At 36.4% G+C, this 20,284-nt stretch overlaps 8 protein-coding genes and 1 long non-coding RNA gene across 14 annotated transcripts; 5 read left to right on the top strand and 4 right to left on the bottom strand.

Annotated features, from left to right (window-relative positions):
• Window positions 1-132: 132 nt before the first annotated feature.
• On the bottom strand, window positions 133-2,997 carry AT5G11420 (transmembrane protein, putative (Protein of unknown function, DUF642)). The gene is made up of 3 exons (NM_121180.4): window positions 2,814-2,997; window positions 1,558-2,055; window positions 133-1,079 (listed from the first exon to the last, which is right to left on the bottom strand). The coding sequence occupies exons 1-3, from the start codon at window positions 2,887-2,889 to the stop codon at window positions 553-555; spliced, it is 1,101 nt and encodes a 366-aa protein (NP_196703.1). The 5' UTR covers window positions 2,890-2,997; the 3' UTR covers window positions 133-552.
• A 1,536-nt stretch (window positions 2,998-4,533) lies between these two features.
• Window positions 4,534-5,208, top strand: AT5G11416 (uncharacterized protein; the record flags this gene model as incomplete). Its single annotated transcript, NM_001125737.2, has 1 exon — window positions 4,534-5,208. The coding sequence occupies one exon, from the start codon at window positions 4,534-4,536 to the stop codon at window positions 4,762-4,764; it is 231 nt and encodes a 76-aa protein (NP_001119209.1). The 3' UTR covers window positions 4,765-5,208.
• Window positions 5,209-5,635: 427 nt separating this feature from the next.
• Window positions 5,636-5,958, top strand: AT5G01875. The gene has a single exon (NR_142554.1). It is a non-coding gene; the product is annotated as an other RNA (long non-coding RNA).
• Window positions 5,959-6,667: 709 nt separating this feature from the next.
• Window positions 6,668-7,518, top strand: AT5G11412 (RNA-binding (RRM/RBD/RNP motifs) family protein; the record flags this gene model as incomplete). The annotated part of the gene is made up of 1 exon (NM_001125736.1): window positions 6,668-7,518. The coding sequence occupies one exon, from the start codon at window positions 6,668-6,670 to the stop codon at window positions 7,193-7,195; it is 528 nt and encodes a 175-aa protein (NP_001119208.1). The 3' UTR covers window positions 7,196-7,518.
• A 60-nt stretch (window positions 7,519-7,578) lies between these two features.
• On the top strand, window positions 7,579-9,353 carry AT5G11410 (Protein kinase superfamily protein). Of its 2 annotated transcripts, NM_121179.2 has the most exons (6): window positions 7,579-7,739; window positions 7,822-8,048; window positions 8,157-8,292; window positions 8,376-8,512; window positions 8,595-8,712; window positions 8,800-9,353. In NM_121179.2, the coding sequence occupies exons 1-6, from the start codon at window positions 7,661-7,663 to the stop codon at window positions 9,111-9,113; spliced, it is 1,011 nt and encodes a 336-aa protein (NP_196702.1). In that variant the 5' UTR covers window positions 7,579-7,660; the 3' UTR covers window positions 9,114-9,353. The 2 variants fall into 2 exon arrangements, with proteins under 2 accessions (NP_196702.1, NP_001330961.1); NM_001343185.1 differs by having other exon boundaries at window positions 7,822-8,292.
• A 131-nt stretch (window positions 9,354-9,484) lies between these two features.
• On the top strand, window positions 9,485-10,930 carry AT5G11400 (Protein kinase superfamily protein; the record flags this gene model as incomplete). Of its 2 annotated transcripts, none has more annotated exons than NM_001203360.1 (6): window positions 9,485-9,566; window positions 9,671-9,876; window positions 9,979-10,117; window positions 10,202-10,268; window positions 10,422-10,531; window positions 10,620-10,930. In NM_001203360.1, 6 exons carry the CDS (start codon window positions 9,485-9,487, stop codon window positions 10,928-10,930), a joined length of 915 nt encoding a protein of 304 aa, NP_001190289.1. The 2 variants fall into 2 exon arrangements, with proteins under 2 accessions (NP_001190289.1, NP_196701.2); NM_121178.2 differs by having other exon boundaries at window positions 10,202-10,338.
• On the bottom strand, window positions 10,610-13,895 carry WIT1 (WPP domain-interacting protein 1). Its single transcript, NM_121177.4, has 5 exons — window positions 13,767-13,895; window positions 12,976-13,585; window positions 11,685-12,874; window positions 11,405-11,584; window positions 10,610-11,269 (listed from the first exon to the last, which is right to left on the bottom strand). The coding sequence occupies exons 2-5, from the start codon at window positions 13,571-13,573 to the stop codon at window positions 11,126-11,128; spliced, it is 2,112 nt and encodes a 703-aa protein (NP_196700.2). The 5' UTR covers window positions 13,574-13,585; window positions 13,767-13,895; the 3' UTR covers window positions 10,610-11,125.
• Window positions 13,896-14,032: 137 nt separating this feature from the next.
• DXPS3 (1-deoxy-D-xylulose 5-phosphate synthase 3) lies at window positions 14,033-17,556 on the bottom strand. 4 transcript variants are annotated; one of them, NM_121176.4, is made up of 10 exons: window positions 17,220-17,555; window positions 16,940-17,065; window positions 16,684-16,851; window positions 16,423-16,570; window positions 16,013-16,281; window positions 15,600-15,867; window positions 15,259-15,515; window positions 14,891-15,169; window positions 14,522-14,806; window positions 14,033-14,443 (listed from the first exon to the last, which is right to left on the bottom strand). In NM_121176.4, exons 1-10 carry the CDS (start codon window positions 17,370-17,372, stop codon window positions 14,294-14,296), a joined length of 2,103 nt encoding a protein of 700 aa, NP_196699.1. In that variant the 5' UTR covers window positions 17,373-17,555; the 3' UTR covers window positions 14,033-14,293. The 4 variants fall into 4 exon arrangements, with proteins under 4 accessions (NP_196699.1, NP_001332633.1, NP_001332634.1 ...); NM_001343184.1 differs by having other exon boundaries at window positions 14,522-14,846; window positions 14,963-15,169; NM_001085101.2 differs by having other exon boundaries at window positions 14,056-14,443; window positions 14,522-14,811; window positions 17,220-17,556.
• A 270-nt stretch (window positions 17,557-17,826) lies between these two features.
• AT5G11370 (FBD / Leucine Rich Repeat domains containing protein) lies at window positions 17,827-19,695 on the bottom strand (the record flags this gene model as incomplete). The annotated part of the gene is made up of 5 exons (NM_121175.1): window positions 17,827-18,132; window positions 18,645-18,725; window positions 18,793-18,940; window positions 19,035-19,331; window positions 19,592-19,695. 5 exons carry the CDS (start codon window positions 19,693-19,695, stop codon window positions 17,827-17,829), a joined length of 936 nt encoding a protein of 311 aa, NP_196698.1.
• Between the last annotated feature and the right edge of the window lie 589 nt (window positions 19,696-20,284).

Here is a 20,284-nt window from a genome sequence, read left to right as displayed (position 1 = left end):
ATGTTAAAAAACGCATGTTAATCGATATACCAATCGTTTAAATCGTTTAAACCGTTTAATAATGCTCAAAACTGTAACCATTTGCTTCCACACCCTTTGGTCCTTTTTGCTACGTTTTAACTGTTCACTATAGTTTTAAAATTTTGAGCCATTGCTTCAGCTACTAACATGGATTTCAAGGCAGTTCAGTTTGAAACTGATTAGAAAAGCTTGATCCTAACACGGATTGGTAGTACACAAGAAGCTAAAGTTAAATTATTATCCTCATTCCTCTCTACCATATATATCTGTATTACATTTTTATTCTCACAATCACCCGATCTCCTTGAAAGAACCCAATTTAGTAAAAACAGACAACATTTCTTTAGCCTTCTCATACAAGAAAATATATATAAGCAAGACCTTTTTGCCTTATATAAAACCCTACACCACAAACACCCTTTCAGTATTACTCATCTCATTTCAAAAGCATTAGAGATTAAGAAAATCATATTTATATAAAAAACCACACTGGCTTATACGAAGAACCTTAGAAATAAAACAATGGCCATCTTACGGCTTACGAGCACTGAGGAGCTTAACATCATCGATCACGGGCCCACACAGTGATGAGAAATCATCGCTTCTCATCGAGTAAAATGTGCTGTAAAACATAACTCTTGTGCGGGTCGAAACCGCCACAAACCGTAGAGAAGCGCGTTTGAACCCTCCTTTGCCTCGAGACTCATAAGGTACCTTTAGAGTGTCTTTTCCCGCAAATGCCTCGACCACCATCGATCCTTGGCAAGCATTGTTAGCATCTCCAACCGCAAACGAAAGCACGTAAGTTTTTCCCACAACGGTCCTAGCTACCTGAGCGATTGCGCTTTCTTTGCCTGCCACTAGCTCCACGGCTCGACGGCCTTGTGGGACCGAGAAATGCTCGACATCAACGTATTTGATGGCTTTGAGTGATTCGACCATCCACGCGGGTAAAGGAGAGTGGTCATCTTCTATAAAGGGAGGAACCAGAACGCCGGTTGTTGCGTTTGGGAGTACGTAGGGACCTTCTTCAAATCCTCCGTTCTTCAATATATTCTCTGTTTTATTATATAATAGCAAAATCATATCAATTAATTTATTGTTCTGAATCTTGGCTAACACATGTCACGTCATGTAACCGATCCATTAAAATATGTTCTAACACCAAAATGACTATACTTATAAGTGGCCACATAAATCAAATCCAACCAGGCCAATTTTTTGAAAACCATAATGGAAATAGAAATACTTTACAGGTCTACCAAATAACCCAAACCAAAAAGTTTATTTACAAGTATCTAGTACATATATTAAAAATAGATTTATAATGATTAATTTGAAAATATCAAAACTGGACTAAACCAAACTGAAATTTTGACAAACCAAACCGGAGTGTCAAATGTCAACCCCTAAGGCCTAACGATAACGAGTTAATACATAACTACATATAGTTGTAACATGATGGATCACATTGCGTGATATCTGAAAAAAGATTTGATTATACAAACTCAATTCATATAATAAATGAATACTTACTATTGGTGGGCCGAGGAGGGTATAGAGCTTTGATTGCCACACCATCAATGAGTGGTCCACAAGCAGGATCTTCCTCCTCACCAGGATTATGAATCACGATCTCTGCCACGTTACTCTCGGCTTGGAACGCCCATGCGTAAAGGTCCCATCCACTGCTACTGTACACCGTCTGTATAGGAATAACGCCTGAGTCAGGTGCCACCGATATGTTGAGCCGTTCGTCTTGGGCACATGTCCTTGCGGCACTGAACGTCAGTGAGTAATACATTCCTTTTGTAACGTTAAGTCTTTGTTTGATCGATGCCTCGTTGCCTAGCCGGATTGCGAACTTTCCGGCCGGGACTACGAGAAGCATGTCTCCTTGTTTTTGACCGGACTTTATGTATTCGACGAAGCCTGAAAGCTCCCAGCTAGGAATCGCCTTCTTGTTTATTACTTGCGTTCCTTTCATGTCCGATGGTTTTGGTCCTAGTTCAAAGTCGCCGTTTGGTAACATCCCTGCGTTGAAATTACAAAATTGCCCAAATTTTTTGATTCAACGCTCATATAAAAAAGTGGTCTAGTACTTATAGATGTTCATTTATAGTATTATGTGTATATAGTATTTTCTGCAGGGTTAACAAAAACACAACAACATGGATCCGAATAAATATGAGGAATGGTTTATATCCCAAAAGAAACATAAACTGGGATCGGCAAATAAAAGAGAATTTCGTGATTGGACCATTTTTATGTCACATTTGATTGAAATGTCCAGAGTGTTTGTGTCAGAAATGGGCAAAAAGGTAAATTAGACTCTTGACCGACTTACAAAATCAATCAATAATAATTATTAAAGAAAGAAAAAAACAGTAATAGAGAGCATAATGGTCCCGACCAGGCGACCAATTTGTTTTGTGGCTATCGAGCGAGGGTTCACGGGAGGAAGTTCTAGGTTCGTAAATCGTAATCTTCTTCCTCAGTTCGGGGTCAACTTGTAAACTATCCTCTATTAAAAGCTTCGTACATCTTTTACAAATAAGGTTCAAACTAGGGTGCAAAACATTACTCTAAGACCACTAGACTACTTACAAGTCACAACCAAACTTTTTTGTCAAAATGTCTCGTCAGGGACTTTGGATAGAAACTCGACAGAATTAAGCTTCGATTCGCTAAAACAGAATTTAGGTTTTAAAGAAAAATGTCACTGAAAATGCAAAATCATATATATACGCTTAAACATGATTAAGTACGTCTATGTATGTGATGATGATTACCGTCACTGAAGCAAATGACGGAAGTGATGGTGGCGATTAGGAGAACGAAGAGAAACGAGAGGCTGCCTCCTTTCATTGTGGACGACCAAAGTAAAGAGAAGAGACTAGAAAGTGATATTTAGTAAATTATGGGAAATTGGGAGAGGAGCCAGCAATAGCTTATATGGAAGTCTAACTTGGAAAATACCTCTAGATTTTACTACAATTTACGGATTTATGCCACTGATGTGATTCACGTATCCACGTGGGGCCGTGACTCACTCTTTTGGGGTTTAGCTAAGATTTCAGAAGATCGATCAGAGAGGGTTATTCCTGGAAACTCCTTTCTTTTCTCAATGATTTTGTCTGCCGTCTGATTATTATCATCCTTAAACCAAAAACAAATTATAAGGCCAGTAGTACAAAACACCTTTTGGACATACCAAATTATGTTTATAAATATGGCTTTAATAGTTAACATATATATTAATGACAAATTTCGACGTTGTTAGTTGTTACTATGCATACATTTGCATTTAGTGCTTGTTAATGTTAACGCCGAATCTCCTTTTATTTTTGAAACTTATACTGCTAGTATTTCTTTTGCATGATCGTAGACAAAATAAAACATTAGACAACTTTTGCATGTTATATGTGTTAATTAAAAGAGCATTAACAAAAGTTTGTGTTGATCATATATCCACATGCATGGTCAATGTATCAACACAAATGCCAACTCATGGAGACATTTGATCTCATATCTCATTATCTGTCTTTATACCTACACAATACTATTTGATCTGCTAATTATTCTAGTATTAATCGTAAATCATTACTTGGAACTAGTCTTGAGAATATTTTCTTAGTAGAATTGCAATGAGTGAAAAGGGTAGTTTGTTGATTTAGTCATTTGGTCGAGATACATAATGTATGCGGTGGAGTTGCTACGGGGAGGATCGTGTGAGCTTTCTTTGTCACTAAAGTTATACGAAGCTGTTGGATCTCACTTTTTTAGATTTGCGTGTAATTTATTCGATTTATTTTATTTGACAACATTTGATAGTTATTGTCTTTGTTCAGGCTTTGTGTTTTTTTACCATTGTTCGGCTAAAATCTGGACGTGGCCTTAGCATTGCTTTTGTTCTTATATTTTCTGAAAGGCTTTGCCAATTAGCTCTTTCGTCTTTTAGCTTGAGTTAAACTCAAAACAGTATAACTAAAATAATACATGTTTTTCTTTGTCGGCTTGATATAATATACTCTACAGTTCCGCTATATGTTTTTTTTCTTTGTCGGCATCTCCCTAATATATGCTTAAAATAGATCCTGTATATCGTTATTTAAAAATTTAGCCTTGTTTTGATTTAGAATCGTGGAATAATTGAATCTTAGAGGGCTTTCAATTTTATTAGATTATAATTGTGGTAACTATTTTTTTTTCAAAAGTCAAATATACTTCTTTTCATTATTCACGGCTTCTCGCAACGAAGCCGAACTTAGGTAATTTTGTGAGTTAATACAGAACATACAAAATTTTGGAAAACCTACTCAATTACTATGATCGCCAAAATAGTATTATACATTTTCGTCTACTTTAGAAAAAGTTTATTCTTTACAGGTGACCATAATACTCTGTTACTCTTGGTCAAAAACACAAAAAATATAAACTATATTTGCCCAATATTTCTTAATGCATATAAAATAATCTCATGAGCAGTGAGTATAGAGACAAGAAGGGTAAATGAGAGAAGAAGAGGAACGTGGGTGGGGTCTTTTTGAAAAGGAGACGGCAGAAATTAGAGAAACAGAGCGCTTAAGCTACCGTCGTGCCACTGTCTCTCATCACCCTTCTCTTACATGCAACACTTCTTTTACTATCTCACGGGCCCATGACCCGACTTACACCACTTATAACAAAGCAGACACAATTTATGGATCATATATTATATCATTCAATGACAAATTCTTATAGATAAATATCATTTATCGTATACTATATGATAAGAAGATGCAAGTGTGCATTAATCCATTAAGAAGGTTAAGAGTGTGGGCATGTGAGTGTGGAGAGTCTTCTGCTTATTTCCGGTTGCGGCTAACGTCCCACTTGACTCTGTCAATTGACGTCAACTTCTCAGGCACTGACGGAGGAAAACCTGTCTTCCATCCATATTTAACGGCGGCTTAAACGGCTCTCGTGTCATGTGGCCTTCCCATGAACATCCAAAATCAGGTTCGTCATCATGTCCAATTTTTTTGAACCACGTGCCAACACACAAGGAGCCGATACAGTCTTCTTAACAAAATCCAAGACTGAAAGAAAGTTCAGAAAACTAATCATATGACAAATTAATGATCCTCCATTTTTTTTGGTTGCTCTTTTATTAATGAGCTACTAGTTTTCCAAGAAACCAAAAAGAAAAGAAGAATGAGGTTATTCAGTCATATTGGCTAAGTTCTCATCATATATATAGACGAATTAACTCATAGACAAGTTGATATAGTCAAAAGGGTTGGAATTTTCACTTAAAGTAAAAACTAAAGGGTTGATTGATTAAAATTGTGATGGTAAGCTATTGTTGTTAAGAATTTAACTACAAAAGCATGTTACCTAAGAAAATAAATTAGGATCTTGATTAATTATCCATTGCATCATCTCATGAAGTATCTTCAAGAACTCTCAATCTCTCATATATTTCAAAAAAATATATATATTTACATGTGGTATATCACTATCAAACTACTAACAATATTAGCTGGGAACTTAAAAAGCATTAATAGAAGACAAGGAAGATAAGCTCATCAATATTTTTAGGACCCTCGTGTGAATGTGACTCACATGGGAATGCCTTCACTCTCTTTCCCTCCATGCCTATCCTTTTCTAGATACACTTCTCCACTTTGATCTCATAAATTTCAAAATTACTATAATTAATAGGCCATTATAATATGTAAATTATAATTTTCGTGTTTGTGTTTAAATGATGTAAGCTTAAGGAGTAATTAGAGATGACTTCTTAAATCATCTGATTTAATGCTTTTTATAGCTAATGTGAAAAATTGATTGTGTGCGGAGAAATTGAAATTGATAGATACAAAAGAGACTCGTTTTATAGCAGTTTGAGTGAAATAAAAAGACTTTGGGTATGGGCTTGGGCTTGGATTTCATTTTGGGTCCATCAAATTTTTCATCAACTAACCTATAAAAGGAAAAGTGAGCTTAACTCTTTTCTATAATTTCCCTAAACCCTGACACATGATATATTAGAGATAAGGGTAAATTTTCCTCTTTGTTCTTCGGTTGTTTCTTTTTGTCTCTCTGTTCCTGAGCGACTGAGCATATATATTTATTGTGATTTTGTTTCTCACTTCACATATACGCACTCTGCAGATATATGGTAATGAAATTGTTTCTCGTGCATTAAAAACATATCTATTCTCTCTTACTTATTATCTTCATCTCTTTCTAATACGTGGAATCCTCTCTTACTTATTATCTTTATGTCTCTGATTTGTGTTTTCTTGAGTTTTTTTTAATGATTTTGATGATTTTAGAGAAGTTCATATATTTTTGTAAAATCCATTCAAATTTCACCTTAAACTATGAGATTTAGATTTCTGTATTTTTAACTAAGGAAATCCTCTCAAATCTTCCAAAATCATTAAAATTCAAATCCACAAATTATGGATTTTGAAATCATTAGTTCAATAACACTGAATTTCATGAAACTTTTTAAAATCATTATAATATAGGATTTATAAATTCTACACAAATCTCTTAAAATTCCACTTTCAATACATCCCCTAAATTCTCTATTTAATTTCCAATTTTCTAGTATCTAATTCCTATTTTTTATTGGACAAAGTATGTATGCATAATGAAGATTTTCATATCTAGTACTTTTCTCCGATTGTTGGATTTTCTAAATGTATTTCTAATTGTTGGAACTTTCTTGTCACTAATTTTTTTTGATACTTGTGACAGAGACGTGGCTCAACATTACGCGAACGAAAACGTTGACACTAGATACACTAAGATATACGTGGGAGGTCTGCCTTGGGAAACAAGAAACGAAGGTTTGAGAAGTTACTTCGAACAATTTGGAGATATTATACATGTTAATATGGTTTGCGATAGAGAAACGGGACGATCAGAGGGTTATGGTTTTGTCACGTTTAGAGATGCTGAATCTGCAACGAGAGCTTGCCAGAATCCAAAACCGGTCATAGACGGACGAGAGGCCAAGTGCAATCTTGCTTATATTGGTGGTAGGGTTAACAATAACCAAAACGCCCAACAACAACAAGTACTACCTATGTACCCAACTGGGACCAGTTTCCACCACCCCAATATCATACCTACACACCTTATGGTTATTGGACACCCCATGGCCCTTACTACGTGAACCAACCTGGTCCTTACTACTTGAACCAACCTGGCTTTTGACTTATGAGCCATCTCTTTCGCTGTTGTCTGAGACACTACTTGTTGTTCTATTTTCTGATTTCAGGCTGTTTAGTCTGCATGATTCTAATCTAATTATGTTTACTTTCTTATATACATTGCATCTCTTCTGTTCCAAACAGAGAACAAGAATCTAATTTTTCAAGCCCTGTTTATTCTAGAATGTTTCTAAATTTTGCCTTATAAGCATTTATATAGACATTGGCATAGTAAATAGTAAATACTGTGGATTCTTTTGGCTTTTGAATGTGAACTTGACTTTTTAAAGTGTTGAATTCTGAGACAGCCCAACCTTTTTTGAAGCTTCTTTCACACTTAAATCATTTTCAACCTCATAAAAAAACCTACAAGATCTATTAAAATATAAAAATCAAAATCTACAGATTTATCATCTTTATGATCAACAATGGGAAACTGTCTAAAGCCTCTCAAAGAACAACCTCCTTCAGCTTCTCCCAAGCCTCTCACCATCCCTTCAAGTTCAGGTACATCTCCGTTTTCAAATGCACTTTCTACTTTTGTTTACATATATAATAATATCTTAATACGTCTTATAAATGTAAAAAGTGGAGCCAGTAAAGGAGAATTTGAAAGAGTTTAGATTTGCCGAATTGAACAAGGCAACAAAGAGATTCAGAAAATACATGGTCATAAAAGGTAATGATAATGGGTTTACTCGAACATTCTACGAAGGCTGCATCAATGAGACAACCTTTGCTCCATCAAGAACTGGAATCACTGTTTCTGTCATGGAATGTTATCAAGATAATTCGCAGACTCTACAAGACTGGAAGGTAACCAAAATCTTACGCAACTACTATTTCTATCTCTTTGATCTTATTTATGTATGTTTTGTTTAGTTACTTATGCATCTGATGGGTACAAAAACTATTGAGTTGCAGGAAGAAGTGAAGTCTCTTGGACGTATTTCTCATCCCAATTTAGTCAAACTTTTAGGCTATTGTTGTGAAGAAAACAAATCATTCTTAGTTTTCGAATACTTGCATAAAGGAAGTTTGAACCGTTACATTTTCGGAAGTTAAGATCTCTTCTAATCAATGGGTCCATTTATAAAATCAGTATACTCAATATTGCCTTACAGTTTCATGTTTTCTCAACAGAAGAAGAAGAAGCATTACCGTGGGAAACACGGGTCAAGATAGCCATAGGAGCAGCTCAAAGTATTGCATTTCTACATTGGGTCAAGAACAGCGCGCTATATCGAGAACTCAGAATGTATAACATTTTGCTTGACGAGGTAAATGACTTTAGAACACTCTTCTTGCTGTTCTTATTGTTTATAACCTTACAATAATGCCTGAACTTATAAATTTCATCAGCACTACAACACAAAATTGTTCTATCTTGGATCAAAGAAACTATGTTTGTTAGAAGAAAGCGTGACGACTGCATTCATAGGAAGAACTGTATATATACCTCCTGAATATGTAATCTCAGGTACACCAAAATCTTAAGTTTTGTTAACGAACACTCTAATTAATCTTTCGTGGTTCGATGTTTAAGACAGTTGTGTAATGTTCTTAGGTCATTTGGGAACGAAGAGTGATGTGTATACATTTGGTGTGATATTGTTAGAGATTTTAACTGGTTTGAAAGCTTCAGATGGTAAAAAGAATGAGAACATGCAAAGCTTACATGTATGGACTAAACCTTTCTTGTCTGATCAATCTAAAATCCGGGAAATCATCGATCCTCGACTTGGGAACGATTATCCTGTGAATGCAGCGACACAAATGGGAAAACTCATCAAAAGATGCATCAAGTTGGACACAAGGAAACGACCATCGATGCAACAAGTCTTTGATGGTTTGAATGATATTGCAGAGATTAAAGATTAATGTGTAAGAGTTAATGAGATTTGAAGCTGAACAAGTTTGGAATAAAAGTTTGAAACAAAGAAGATAAAATCTCCTTCTATGTCGCATCAACTCTTTTCTTTCATTCTATAAATGAGTCCTAGAAAAATTTCCACAAACTTGCCTTATATGGATACAGACATACCCAAACTTGCCTTCTATGTCTTTTGCTTTGTTTTGCCTGAATGAGAAATTGAAAATTTCAAAGGGTTGAATTCTGAGGCCAGTCTAAACCTATTTTTTAGTAGCTTCTTTAATAAGTTACAAACTCTTATTAAAACCCTATAAAGATTTGTTAAAATCTTGAAGCCAGAAATCTACATATCTTTCTAATCATCTTCTTCTTTCCTTCAATGGGAAACTGTCTAAAGCATTTCAAACAACAACTTCCTTCAATTGCTCCCAAGCCTCTCATTATCCCTCCAATATTTTCAGGTATATCTCTGTTTTTGAAAGCACTATACTTTTTGTTTACGAATAATGTCTAAATACATTGTTCGATTTATACGTATATATGAAAAGTGGAGCCAGAAAACGAGAATCTGAGAGTCTTCAGATTCGCGGATTGAAGAAAGCGACAAAGAAATTCAGACAAGACAGGGTCGTAGAATGCGAGGATTACTCTGTTCGAAAATTCTACAAGGGCTACATAGATGAAACCACATTTGCACCATCAAGAGCTGGAACCGGAATCGCTGTTTCTGTCATGGAATGTGATAGTTCACGCTCTTTACAAGACTGGATGGTAAGCAAAGTCTGTTCATTTTTACGCAATATTGATACCTATCTCTTATTCCTTGTTAGTCTTGTGTACTTATCTGATGGGTACAAAAACTATGAGTTGCAGGCAGTAGTGAGGTCTCTTGGACAGTTGTCTCATCAGAATTTGGTCAATTTCTTGGGTTACTGTTGTGAAGACAACAAACCATTCTTCTTGGTATTTGAATACTCGCACAAAGGAAGTTTGGACAGTCACATTTTCGGAAGTTAAGATCTTTTCTAGCTAATGGGTCCATTCTAAGATATAGACAACTATTGCATTACCTATAGTTTTACGTTTCCCTCAACAGAAGAAGAAGAGGCATTGCCATGGGAAATACGGGTTAAGATAGCCATTGGAACAGCTCAAGGTCTCGCGTTTCTTCACTCGATCAAGAACAGCCCCCTAAACCGAGAACTCAGGATGCATAACATTATGCTTGACGAGGTGGTAATTGTTTTATTTCCATCCTTCTTCTCTCTTTTTGTTTATGATCTTAGAAATTAATATCTAAGTTTGGATTTCATCAGCAATACAATGCAAAAACTGTTCTATCTCGAACCAACCAAACGAAGCTTGGTAGATGAAGGTCTCAAGAGGGGAAGATTTACATACCTATCTCCTGAATGGGGATCGTTAGGTACACGAAAGCATTAACTTTCGTTTTACAAATTCTGAAAAATCTTTCGTTGTTCAACGTTAAGACAATTGTGTAATGTATGTGTTAGGTATTTTGGATATGACGACCGATGTTTACATTTTTGGTATGATCTTGCTTGAACTTTTAATGGGTTCCAAGGATAGAAAAAAGATTAAGGAAGAGCAAGGCTTAGTAGATTACTGGACCTCATCTTTCTTGCCAGATAATTATAAGATTGAGGAAATAATCGATCCCCGACTTGGGAGCGATTATTCTGCGAATGCGGCGACACAGATGGGCACACTCATCAACCGATGCACAGCGCATAATACAAAGAAACGGCCATTGATGCAACAAGTATTGGATGGTCTTAATCATATTGCAGAGATTAAGGACTAATGTGTAGAGAGGTACTAATACTTGACACTGAAAAAGATATTGTAATAACACAAAATACCAGTGTCGGGGTTAATTATATAGCAGATTTTCTGTAACTGGGTAGCCAAAAAGAACTAAAATATAATCTGTCATTGTAAACTATGACAAAGAGAGTACAAAACTGGAGACTGAGATTTTGGAAAAAGTTAAAGACTCTTACATGTTTTGCTGGGATATAACATAAGCTATCGACGATATTAAGATCACGAGTATTGCAACGAGAATGTGTTTGAACCTAAGAGCTCCAACATCTAATCTCCTTACACTTCCAATATCTGATTTTGAACCTGTTTCTTCCTCCTACAAAAAGGTGACCACGGTTACTAACGTCAAGCTTAGATTCATAATATTCGATTGTTGGACTAAAGCTTAATGGTATAACTCACTTAGATGCCAGCAAAAGATCAGATTTTTTGTAAGGTAGAATTATGTTACCTCTGGATTAGTTAATGAAATGAAGGTGGCTTGAAGTCTACTTCCTTGATGGCAAGAAGAAGCATTCTGGTCCGACTTTGGTGAAACTTCACTTCCATTGCCACTTTCCATATAACCAGTTTTTCCAACCTTTTTCAACTTCACCATCAACACACAATTCTCTCTTGACAGGTTAGTTATCTGCAAATAAGTCACTATATCTAAGAATCCACTGTGATGATGATGAAGCTACAAGGACATGAACTAACAGCGAACTGGGGTTTTACGAATATGGTAATACCTGTTTATGAAGTCGTTCTCGTTCAGCAGCTAGTTGCATGACCAGTTTTTTCATGATCTTGTTATGTACCCCGATATCTTTGGCGGTTCGCAATTTTCTTTCTTCTGCTTGCTGTAAATATTTCTCCCCTTCTTTCAATCTACCCTTAAAGAATTTCAGTTCTTCGTTGACCTCTGCGTTAGACTCAGATACCATGATCAACTTCTCTTCGGTAATGTCGGCCCTGTTTTCAGCCTTCAAAACTTTTGATTTTAGATCCTCGATCACATCCTCCATATCAGAAACAGTAGAATATAACAAGTTCTGCTTTTCTTTACTTGCTTCAACAGCTGCAACTGCATGTTCTAGTTGTAGATCTGAGTCCCTCAAGTGTTTCTCAAGCGATGCTAACTTATGTATAGTGAAGCCCTTGTCTCTGAAATTCCCCAACTCGTCTTGAAGCTCCTTTTTGCTTTCTTCTAGGATTTTGCACTTGGATTCTGTTTCCTCAGCCCTTGCTTCAGTTTTGGCTAATTTATCTTTCAGTTCCTCGTTGATACGTTCAAGATCTGTTATCAGAGCACCAGAAGTAGCATCCGCATCTTCTGTTTGAATCCCATATTCATTCAGTTGTTCTTCAAGGGAGCTAACTTTCTCACTTAATGTGGAATTCTCAGTGTTCAACAAAATCAATTTTTCTTCAGCCTCTTGCAAACTCTCTTTTAAGCCTTCTGTTTGTGCCACAAGAAAGTCAGCAAGTCTTGCATTGCTGCTATCAAGCTTGTGCAAGGCGCATTCCTTAGCTTCTAAACGTTCCTTTGAATCAACAAGCTTAGACTTCAAGTTGTCTTCCCGCTTAAAAGAGCCACTTAGATTGAACTGAAGAATCTGGAGTTTTCCAGACATCTCCTTTGACGTTCCCTTAAAGACTTCAGCAGCATTATCTGCCTCAAGCCACCTGGAGAACGCATCTTCGGTTACTTCTTCCATGTAGACAACATCCTGCTCAGAAGAATACAGTTTCATCTCTAGTTCTCGTTCAGTATTTCTTGATTCACTTAGTTTCTTCTCAAGTTCCATCTCCTTAGCCAAAGATTTCTCAAGCATCCTTAAAACATTCCTTTGCTGATCAGCAGTCTGCATATTGATCTTAGCGCTCAGATCACCAAACTCACCATCGTTTTGAGACACTGAAGTTTGCCCTCCAGACCCTGCAAAAACAAAGTTATATAGTATTCATTAAAGCCTGAAATTTTTCTCACCAAGTGATCATCACAACAAGGTTAAAAAGAAAGCTAGATTGGTCACTTACAGCTTCCTTGTTCATCCAAACCAGAAGATAACCTCTGAAAGTTAGAAGATTGCTTCTTCATTTCCACTACTTGTTCCATTAACTGACCCAAAGATTGTTCAGTATCATTCAACTTCCCTTCCAAATCCAAGAAAGCTTCTCCATCATGTTGAAACGGAGATATCATGACACGGGCGCTTTGAATCTCGTTCTGGAGAAAACCAAGAAGCGATTCAAGTTCTTTCACCTCTGAATTGAGAATTGAAGACAAGAGATCAAACTCCAATGCCTTCTCAGCAGAATCATCATCATCATCAACATTACTCGAAGGCTCTTCTTCATCTTCTTCTTTCTTAGAAACAAAAGACTCAAAATCATTTTCCCTCGTGCCGAGTTGCATAGTAAGAAGACTAAGATTGACCAATTTCTCAGAGACAAAAGCAAAATCCAATTCAACTTTTGTCAAAACTTCGCCTGCACTTGAAAGTTGAGGATTCATAACTTGCCCAGTAAGCGAGAGATCTTCAAAAAAGCTTTCTTTCGTTGAGCTTGGCTCAGGTACAAGGCTGTCGTTGTCATCGACAGAGACAGTTCTATCATGTTCCGTTTCTGTTTCCATCTTTCAATATAACTGCAACAGAGAAAGTATAATCACTTTTGTCAAGTAATTGAATTAAGAGATCGGAAACAATAGAGGTTCTGCTAAATCACAAGAACTTTTCGATTCCTGAGGAAATCTAGGTAAAAGTTCCGATTTTTTACTTGATTCCGATCGAGATTGAAGCAAAATGAATGAAAAGGAGAAAACTTACAGTTAGAAACGAACGACACGACGATTAAGATCAAAGACGCTTCCTTTAGAAGGAAATGATCGAGAGATACAGAGATCGAGAAGAAGAAGAAGAAGAAGGACTCGGATTTGTAATTAAACGAATATTGTTTGACAGTAACTCTTTACTAATTTTTTAAGATGCTTTTATTAAAAAAAAACTCGAGTATCGAAAATACACGTCTCTGTTCTATATTTTGTTTGTTTCCAGATTTGGGACATGCGACTGTTACACCAAATAGACTTGACAACAACAACAACAACAACAACAACAACAACAACAACAACAACAACTAACTGAGAATATGAAAACTGAGATACCGCCTAAAAAGTAATTGAATTTATTTTAGTCAATTCTCAACTCTACATTTACAATACATAGCAGATTGCTATTCCAAAATCAGGATATCAAATGGGCTCTTGAATTCAGAATGTATTATCTACAAATTCTGTTTAAGAAACTCCTCTTTAAGTCTCTTGTGAAGGTAAATCCCATATGAGAAGGTTAAGCTAGCTCATGAGAAGCAATGCTTCACGAGTTCGGCCCAAAAGACTCAAAGCGGTTGCTGCTATGTGATGTCCAGTTAGCCCTGCAAGAGCAAGCTGCTCCCTAGGCGATGCTTCTTCTATGTAGCCATCCGGTAACACAATGGGTCTCCACTACACAATGTTAAGAGCAAAATTACAACTTAAAACCAAAAACAGGTGAGAACATGAGGTTTTGATTTGTCTCTCTACCTTGATATTCCCATCGAGCTGGCCATCGAGGGCTATGAACTGCGCCACATGAGAACCAAACCCTCCAACACAGCCTTCTTCGACAGTGATAAGGAATTTGTGGTTCTGACAAAGATCACGCACAAGCTTGATGTCTAGGGGTTTGCAAAATCTTGCATCAGCTACAGTCACGTTCAAACCGAGTTTCGAGAGAAGCGAGTGAGCATGAAGACAATTCTGAACCATCGCTCCATAACCAAGTAAAGCCACATCTTGACCTTCTACGAGAACTCTTCCTCTTCCGATCTACTCTAATATGATAAAGCAGTTCTTGTGTCACCACGGTCTGTTTTTGCAACCAAAAGATTTGAAGATTAGATTGGAACTTACTTCAATTGGTAATCCAGTGGGGACAAGATAATTCATGTTGACGATGGAGCCTCTAGGGAACCGGAAACATACTGGGCGGTCAGTGACATAAGCAGCAGTTGCAACCATATTTACAAGCTCATCCTCATCGGCTGGAGCCATGGCTATCATGTTTGGTAAGGATGACATGAAAGCTATGTCAAAAGCTCCACACTGCACTGGACCATCGGATCCAACAAGCCCTGCGCTTGTAATAACAAATCGCACCGCCTTTCTCTGCCGATCTACATCATGGACCACCTAAAGAAACCATCAAAGACACTAAGGCCATTTGCTTGTAATAAAAACCTTTTAGAACAATTTTATTTTGTGCTAGAGGAAAGTGAAACCTGGTCATAAGCTCTTTGTAAAAAAGCAGAGGGAATAATACAAAATGGCTTGAGACCTCCAGAAGAAAGACCAGCAGAGAATGTGACAGCATGCTGTTCAGCCATTCCGACATTGAAAAATCTGTCTGGAAATCTCTCCTGAAATGTAAGAAGTGACGGATCCATCTCCATTCCTGCATGAACTACAACAATATCTCTATCCTTTTCTGCCTCCATCACCAAAGCCTCAACAAAGCAATCACTGTAAGTGCGTCTGTCTGAGACAAAAAAAAAAACTACAAAGTCAAGATTTTGGATAAGCATATATTCTCAGAAAAAATAACATAACCAGACAGATATACCTTTGACCATGATGTTCTTTACGGTTTCTGCATCTCGGTTTCCCTCTGTGATCACGTGGACCAACACAGGACCCATTGAATCTAGAGAAGATACTTCTCGGAGAACACAAACTAGATCTTCAATGTTGTGTCCATCAACAGGACCAATGTAGTACAAACCAAGTTCTTCAAAGAGAGTTGATCCTGTTGGTCCAACCATACCGCGAGCATACTCATCGACTTTGGCTGCCCATTCATACATTCCCTTTCCAATTCTTTTCGTCATAGCCTGTCAAAATCCACACCAAATTGTTAAACACCAAATTTGGAGCTTCAAAATATTTAGTCAACATTAATTGTTAAACACCAAATTTCCAGCCTCATAATTGTAAGCAACTACAAAGTTTCAAAAAGAGAGTATGGAAAATGCATACTTTGGCTAATTCTCTAAATTTCCGGAAAACTTTGCTAGATTGGATTTTGCTCATGATGCTAGAAAGTGCGCTGATGGATGCCTTGGATCCCTCCTCCATATTTGGATGTAAAGAGTGACGGCTATCATTCAGTATAACAATCATATTAGAATCCAAGTAACCAGCATTGCTCATTGCCTCATATGCTTGACCAGCAGTTATTGTCACATTGTCGATCACAGCAACAACCCGGTCCCTCTTTCCTTTCATATCTCGAGCAACCGCTAATCCTAAGAAACAGAAATAAACGTTCAGCATACCATATCGATAATAGCATTAATTAGCTAAGTCTACTTCTTGTTTTACAAAAAAAGTAAAAAGCTAAAACTATAGGCAACTGGACTCTTTAAAAAGGGTGACGAAATTATTACCGAGCCCAGCAGAAATACTGTTGCAGCCATGCCCGGTTCCAAAGGAATCATATTCACTCTCCAAACGAGAAGTGACCCCAGAAATACCACTGTTTTGTCTCGATGGTATTGCAGACCAACGTCGTGTCAAGACCTTATGTGCATATGTCTACAAAAGACAAAAAAAATGCTGTTAACACCACAAGAAACTCATCAAACCCTTGTACCAAAACATAAGAAAATCTAATCATCAATCCCCTGAATTTGAAAACATAAGCTTACTTGTTCCACAGCATCCCACAATATATTGTCAACCGGGGCACGAAAAACATAATGCAGAGCAAGGGTAAGCTCTATTGCAGCAAAGCTAGGATTCATAGACTTTTGGGTCTTCTTCCATAATACAGAATGAAGCTCCGTACGGATTTCATCAGCTAATAACTTCAACTCCTACGAGAAGAAAAACCATCCCCATTAAACTCAAGCCCTTCAAGTTATCATTCAACTACATATGGGTTAAGAACATGAAGAAATCCACCTTAACACTCAAATTCTTCAACTGCAATGGAGTTTCAATGCTGTCTAGTATTGGCGTCTCAAATTTCTCATCGCAGTATCCATCAGTGTTTGGCAAAGAACATACCCGAGCTCGATTTGAATATTCCTAGATATCAAACGCATACATTAGGAGATTCCATCGATGGCAAAAAAAATCCAAAATCCGCAATTCATAAACGAGACCCAGATTGAAAGTTTGGCACTTTAGTGTTATTGGCATAAACGAGATTAAGAGAGATAAACAAAGACGGGTCCTTTACCTTGTGAGTGGAGCTTGGAGCTGAGAATAGGCTTTTTATGGAAACATCAAGTTTACATGGAAGCGAGGAGACAGTAATATCTGAGCTCAGATTAAAATTGCCGTAAAATCGAGCTGATATTCCGAATTGGTAACCAATCGAAGCCGAACCCATTAAGAGAAAAAAAGCCTCGAAAATCAATTACAACGGACGAGGAAGATGATATAATTCTGAAGAAGAAATGAAAAAATTACAAGAAATTCGAAACAAATGCCGCGAAAAACGCCCAAAATGTTGACATGTGGAGAATGGAGAAGCTTTAGCGAGAGAGAATCCAGAGCAATTGGTAAAGAGAGAAGAAGAAGAAGAAGAGGAAGAACATTTTTCATTCAGATATAAATTAAAGCCCATAAAGAACCCAATTAGATTTTAGTTGGGCCTAATCCATAATTCTGATTATTATTTTTTTGTTGTTTCACATCGACATGTTTATAATTACGATTTAAAAATTTATCGTTGAACTTAAAAATCATCAATATATAAAACAACAACTTTAAACAGATCAAAATCCAATGATGTTATTGCAAGATTGTTAGACGAGTATTATATATATATAAAATATAATGATTCAAAGAAGATCGTTGAATTGTTTGAATACGAGGTCGAGGTTGCATGTGGTTGAACCACATGAAGACAATAACTCATTCTTCATCTCAAGCTCCTTTTGTGGATCCAACTTTGAAACAATCAAGATTCTCGCAGTCTTTAATCGGCAAGATTTTGCCAAGATATATGTCGCCAGACCTTTCTCTTCTTCTGTTGGAAAATAAGTTCTCCACTTGAAAGTTTGGAGACTCGACAACAAACATTGAGGGACATCAATCATTTGCTTCCAACAAAACAATGTATCCATACTATCTCCTACAACGTTTGCCTTACGACGATCGAAGAAATTTACTATGAGCTCCAAGTCACGTAGTTTGGGAGAACCTTTGAGTAAACAGAATAGTAACTTGGACCAATATGTTTTACTTATGCGCAGAGCCGTGCCTCAAGACAAAAGAAAGAAACATTCACCTACGTCCTCAAATTTTTGAAAAAAACTTAGAAGCATATATTTTTACAAGATAACTTTAGTTTTATAGGTTTAATATTGACAGATCACTTACATTTACCTTTTTTTTTTTTTTTGCGAAATCACTTACATTTACCTAAGTAATAAAAAAATAGAATTAAAAATGGAAAAATATTCACAGAATAAAGAAACAAAACAGAACAAAGCATTATAAATTTAGGTTAAAGCATTCGATATAGAATTGGTTAAAAAAATTAACTTTGAATCTTTCGTCATATGACAATTTATTTTTGTAAACACTTTTATTTCTATTATTATAAGCATCTTTGTTTGTGAATTGGGGCAAATTTCATTTGGCCGCCTCCGGCAACCATTGACCTTGGCACGGCTCTGCTTATGCGAAACTTGAGATGCTCAAGCTCGTTAAAGACAATATCATCACCATATAGATCCTGCACAAAGCAAGGTTTAGTAATCTAAATGATAAAGTGAGACTGAAGAGACATCAAGTAATATTACCTCATTATTGTTGACTTCTAAATATAACGAAAGACGTTTGACAGAAGAGATAGATTTGAGAAGCTTCTTGACATCATGAGATCCACGAGCGATATCGGCCTCCTCCAACTTAGGCATATTCACAATTAAATACGAGAGACTACTCTGACTAAAAACTTAGCTTTGAAATACTTCAAAGAAGGAGTGTCTATCACATACAGTATGATAACGAACCATAAATCTCAATTGATATAAGCAATGACGGGATGATAACGGCAAACTTTCTCATATTGGCACCATTACATCGTTCAACAACCAGTTCTTCGAGAAGAGAGCAATTGGATAAAAGCCGTTGAAGAGATCCTTCATCTACATACATCACACCTTTAAGGTGCAAAGTTTTCAAGGAGGGGAGACAAACCATACGAGGAACGTCCACGAAAATCTCGTCTTTCAGTTTCAATGACCAGACTACTTGACAAACAAGTCCGAAACCGGATATCCTCGATCCGTGAACAAGGTGACCGAAGATATGATCGTTGTATGCAAGCTTGGTTTGCCTCAAGATAATTGCAAAAGCTTAGGTTTTTTTTCTTATCTTCTGACCTGTATAAAAATCTTCTAAACAAACGTTGCACTTGATGTAAAAAAGTTTTTTCGAATAAATTTTACATTTTATTCAAAAAAAAAAAAAAAAAAATGTCACTAGAGATTTGCAAGTATACAAACTACTCGGCAGTAATGCATAGTTCCTGATCAATGTTCTCCTATAATAAGTAACACTTAGCTCACGCAAACACCGTGAAACTGCAATGTCAACCCAAAATTTGATACATTTAGGTTGATTAGATGAACAGATAGACTTGAGACACAAGCTGGCAGATTCCTGTCAATAAAAAGCTCCATCCTCTTGCTTTTCTCCATATCAAAATTGACGGTGTTATCGTAGTCAAGTTTTGGCAAAATACTCGTGCTTACAGCAACTTTTGTTGGAAGAAACGATAAGATCTTCACGAGCAATTCATCATCAGAATACCCAATGATCTTGTCTATATCTTACGTACACAAACAATTGAAACAGACCAATGGAACCAAACCCTAGAAAATCCTTCAATTTGTTAAAACCCTAGGAACGAAACAAAAACAGAGCGCTCTGTTTACCGGTCTCTTATGCGGTATGTACATAAAACTTTCAGACCGGTTAAGTAGTGGACCTCGTGGGCCAGCCAATGGATCGACCCACAGAGTCACATACTAGTACTAACTTTCAATTAAAAAAAATACTAATTGTATATATAAATGAATATCTTTACATAGTCAATGAAATAAAATCAATGAAATATGTGATATTGTAAAGACTTTAGTGTATAGAAAAGAGAATATTTACAAAAAAAAATGAGAAAAGTTATTTGCTATTTAATAAAGAATTATTTATTTTTATAAAATAAATTCAAATGGATGCTATATTTTTATTTTTTCAGTTGTAACTTGAAAAAACACAAATCTTAATGAA

The sequence above is a fragment of the Arabidopsis thaliana genome, chromosome 5, assembly GCF_000001735.4.
Source record: "Arabidopsis thaliana chromosome 5, partial sequence".
Classification (NCBI taxonomy): domain Eukaryota; kingdom Viridiplantae; phylum Streptophyta; class Magnoliopsida; order Brassicales; family Brassicaceae; genus Arabidopsis; species Arabidopsis thaliana.
The sequence above is the reverse complement of the archived record's forward strand: the minus strand, read 5'-3'. Positions and strand labels throughout refer to the sequence as shown.

Bases quoted from the DNA above. Each gene is read 5' to 3' on its own strand.
- AT5G11410 (NM_121179.2), top strand. From the start codon at position 7,661: ATGGGAAACTGTCTAAAGCCTCTCAAAGAACAACCTCCTTCAGCTTCT. The intron at 7,740-7,821 runs GTACATCTCCGT...AAATGTAAAAAG, and splicing joins CACCATCCCTTCAAGTTCAG to TGGAGCCAGTAAAGGAGAAT. The intron at 8,513-8,594 runs GTAAATGACTTT...AAATTTCATCAG, and splicing joins ATAACATTTTGCTTGACGAG to CACTACAACACAAAATTGTT.
- AT5G11420 (NM_121180.4), bottom strand. From the start codon at position 2,889: ATGAAAGGAGGCAGCCTCTCGTTTCTCTTCGTTCTCCTAATCGCCACC. The intron at 2,056-2,813 runs GTAATCATCATC...ATTTCAACGCAG, and splicing joins CGTCATTTGCTTCAGTGACG to GGATGTTACCAAACGGCGAC. The intron at 1,080-1,557 runs GTAAGTATTCAT...ATAATAAAACAG, and splicing joins CCCTCCTCGGCCCACCAATA to AGAATATATTGAAGAACGGA.
- WIT1 (NM_121177.4), bottom strand. From the start codon at position 13,573: ATGGAAACAGAAACGGAACATGATAGAACTGTCTCTGTCGATGACAAC. The intron at 11,585-11,684 runs GTATTACCATAT...ACTTATTTGCAG, and splicing joins GAGAACGACTTCATAAACAG to ATAACTAACCTGTCAAGAGA. The intron at 11,270-11,404 runs GTAACATAATTC...ACCTTTTTGTAG, and splicing joins TTTCATTAACTAATCCAGAG to GAGGAAGAAACAGGTTCAAA.
- DXPS3 (NM_121176.4), bottom strand. From the start codon at position 17,372: ATGGGTTCGGCTTCGATTGGTTACCAATTCGGAATATCAGCTCGATTT. The intron at 16,852-16,939 runs GTGGATTTCTTC...TTCTTCTCGTAG, and splicing joins TGAAGAATTTGAGTGTTAAG to GAGTTGAAGTTATTAGCTGA. The intron at 15,516-15,599 runs GTATATCTGTCT...TTTTTGTCTCAG, and splicing joins AAAGAACATCATGGTCAAAG to ACAGACGCACTTACAGTGAT.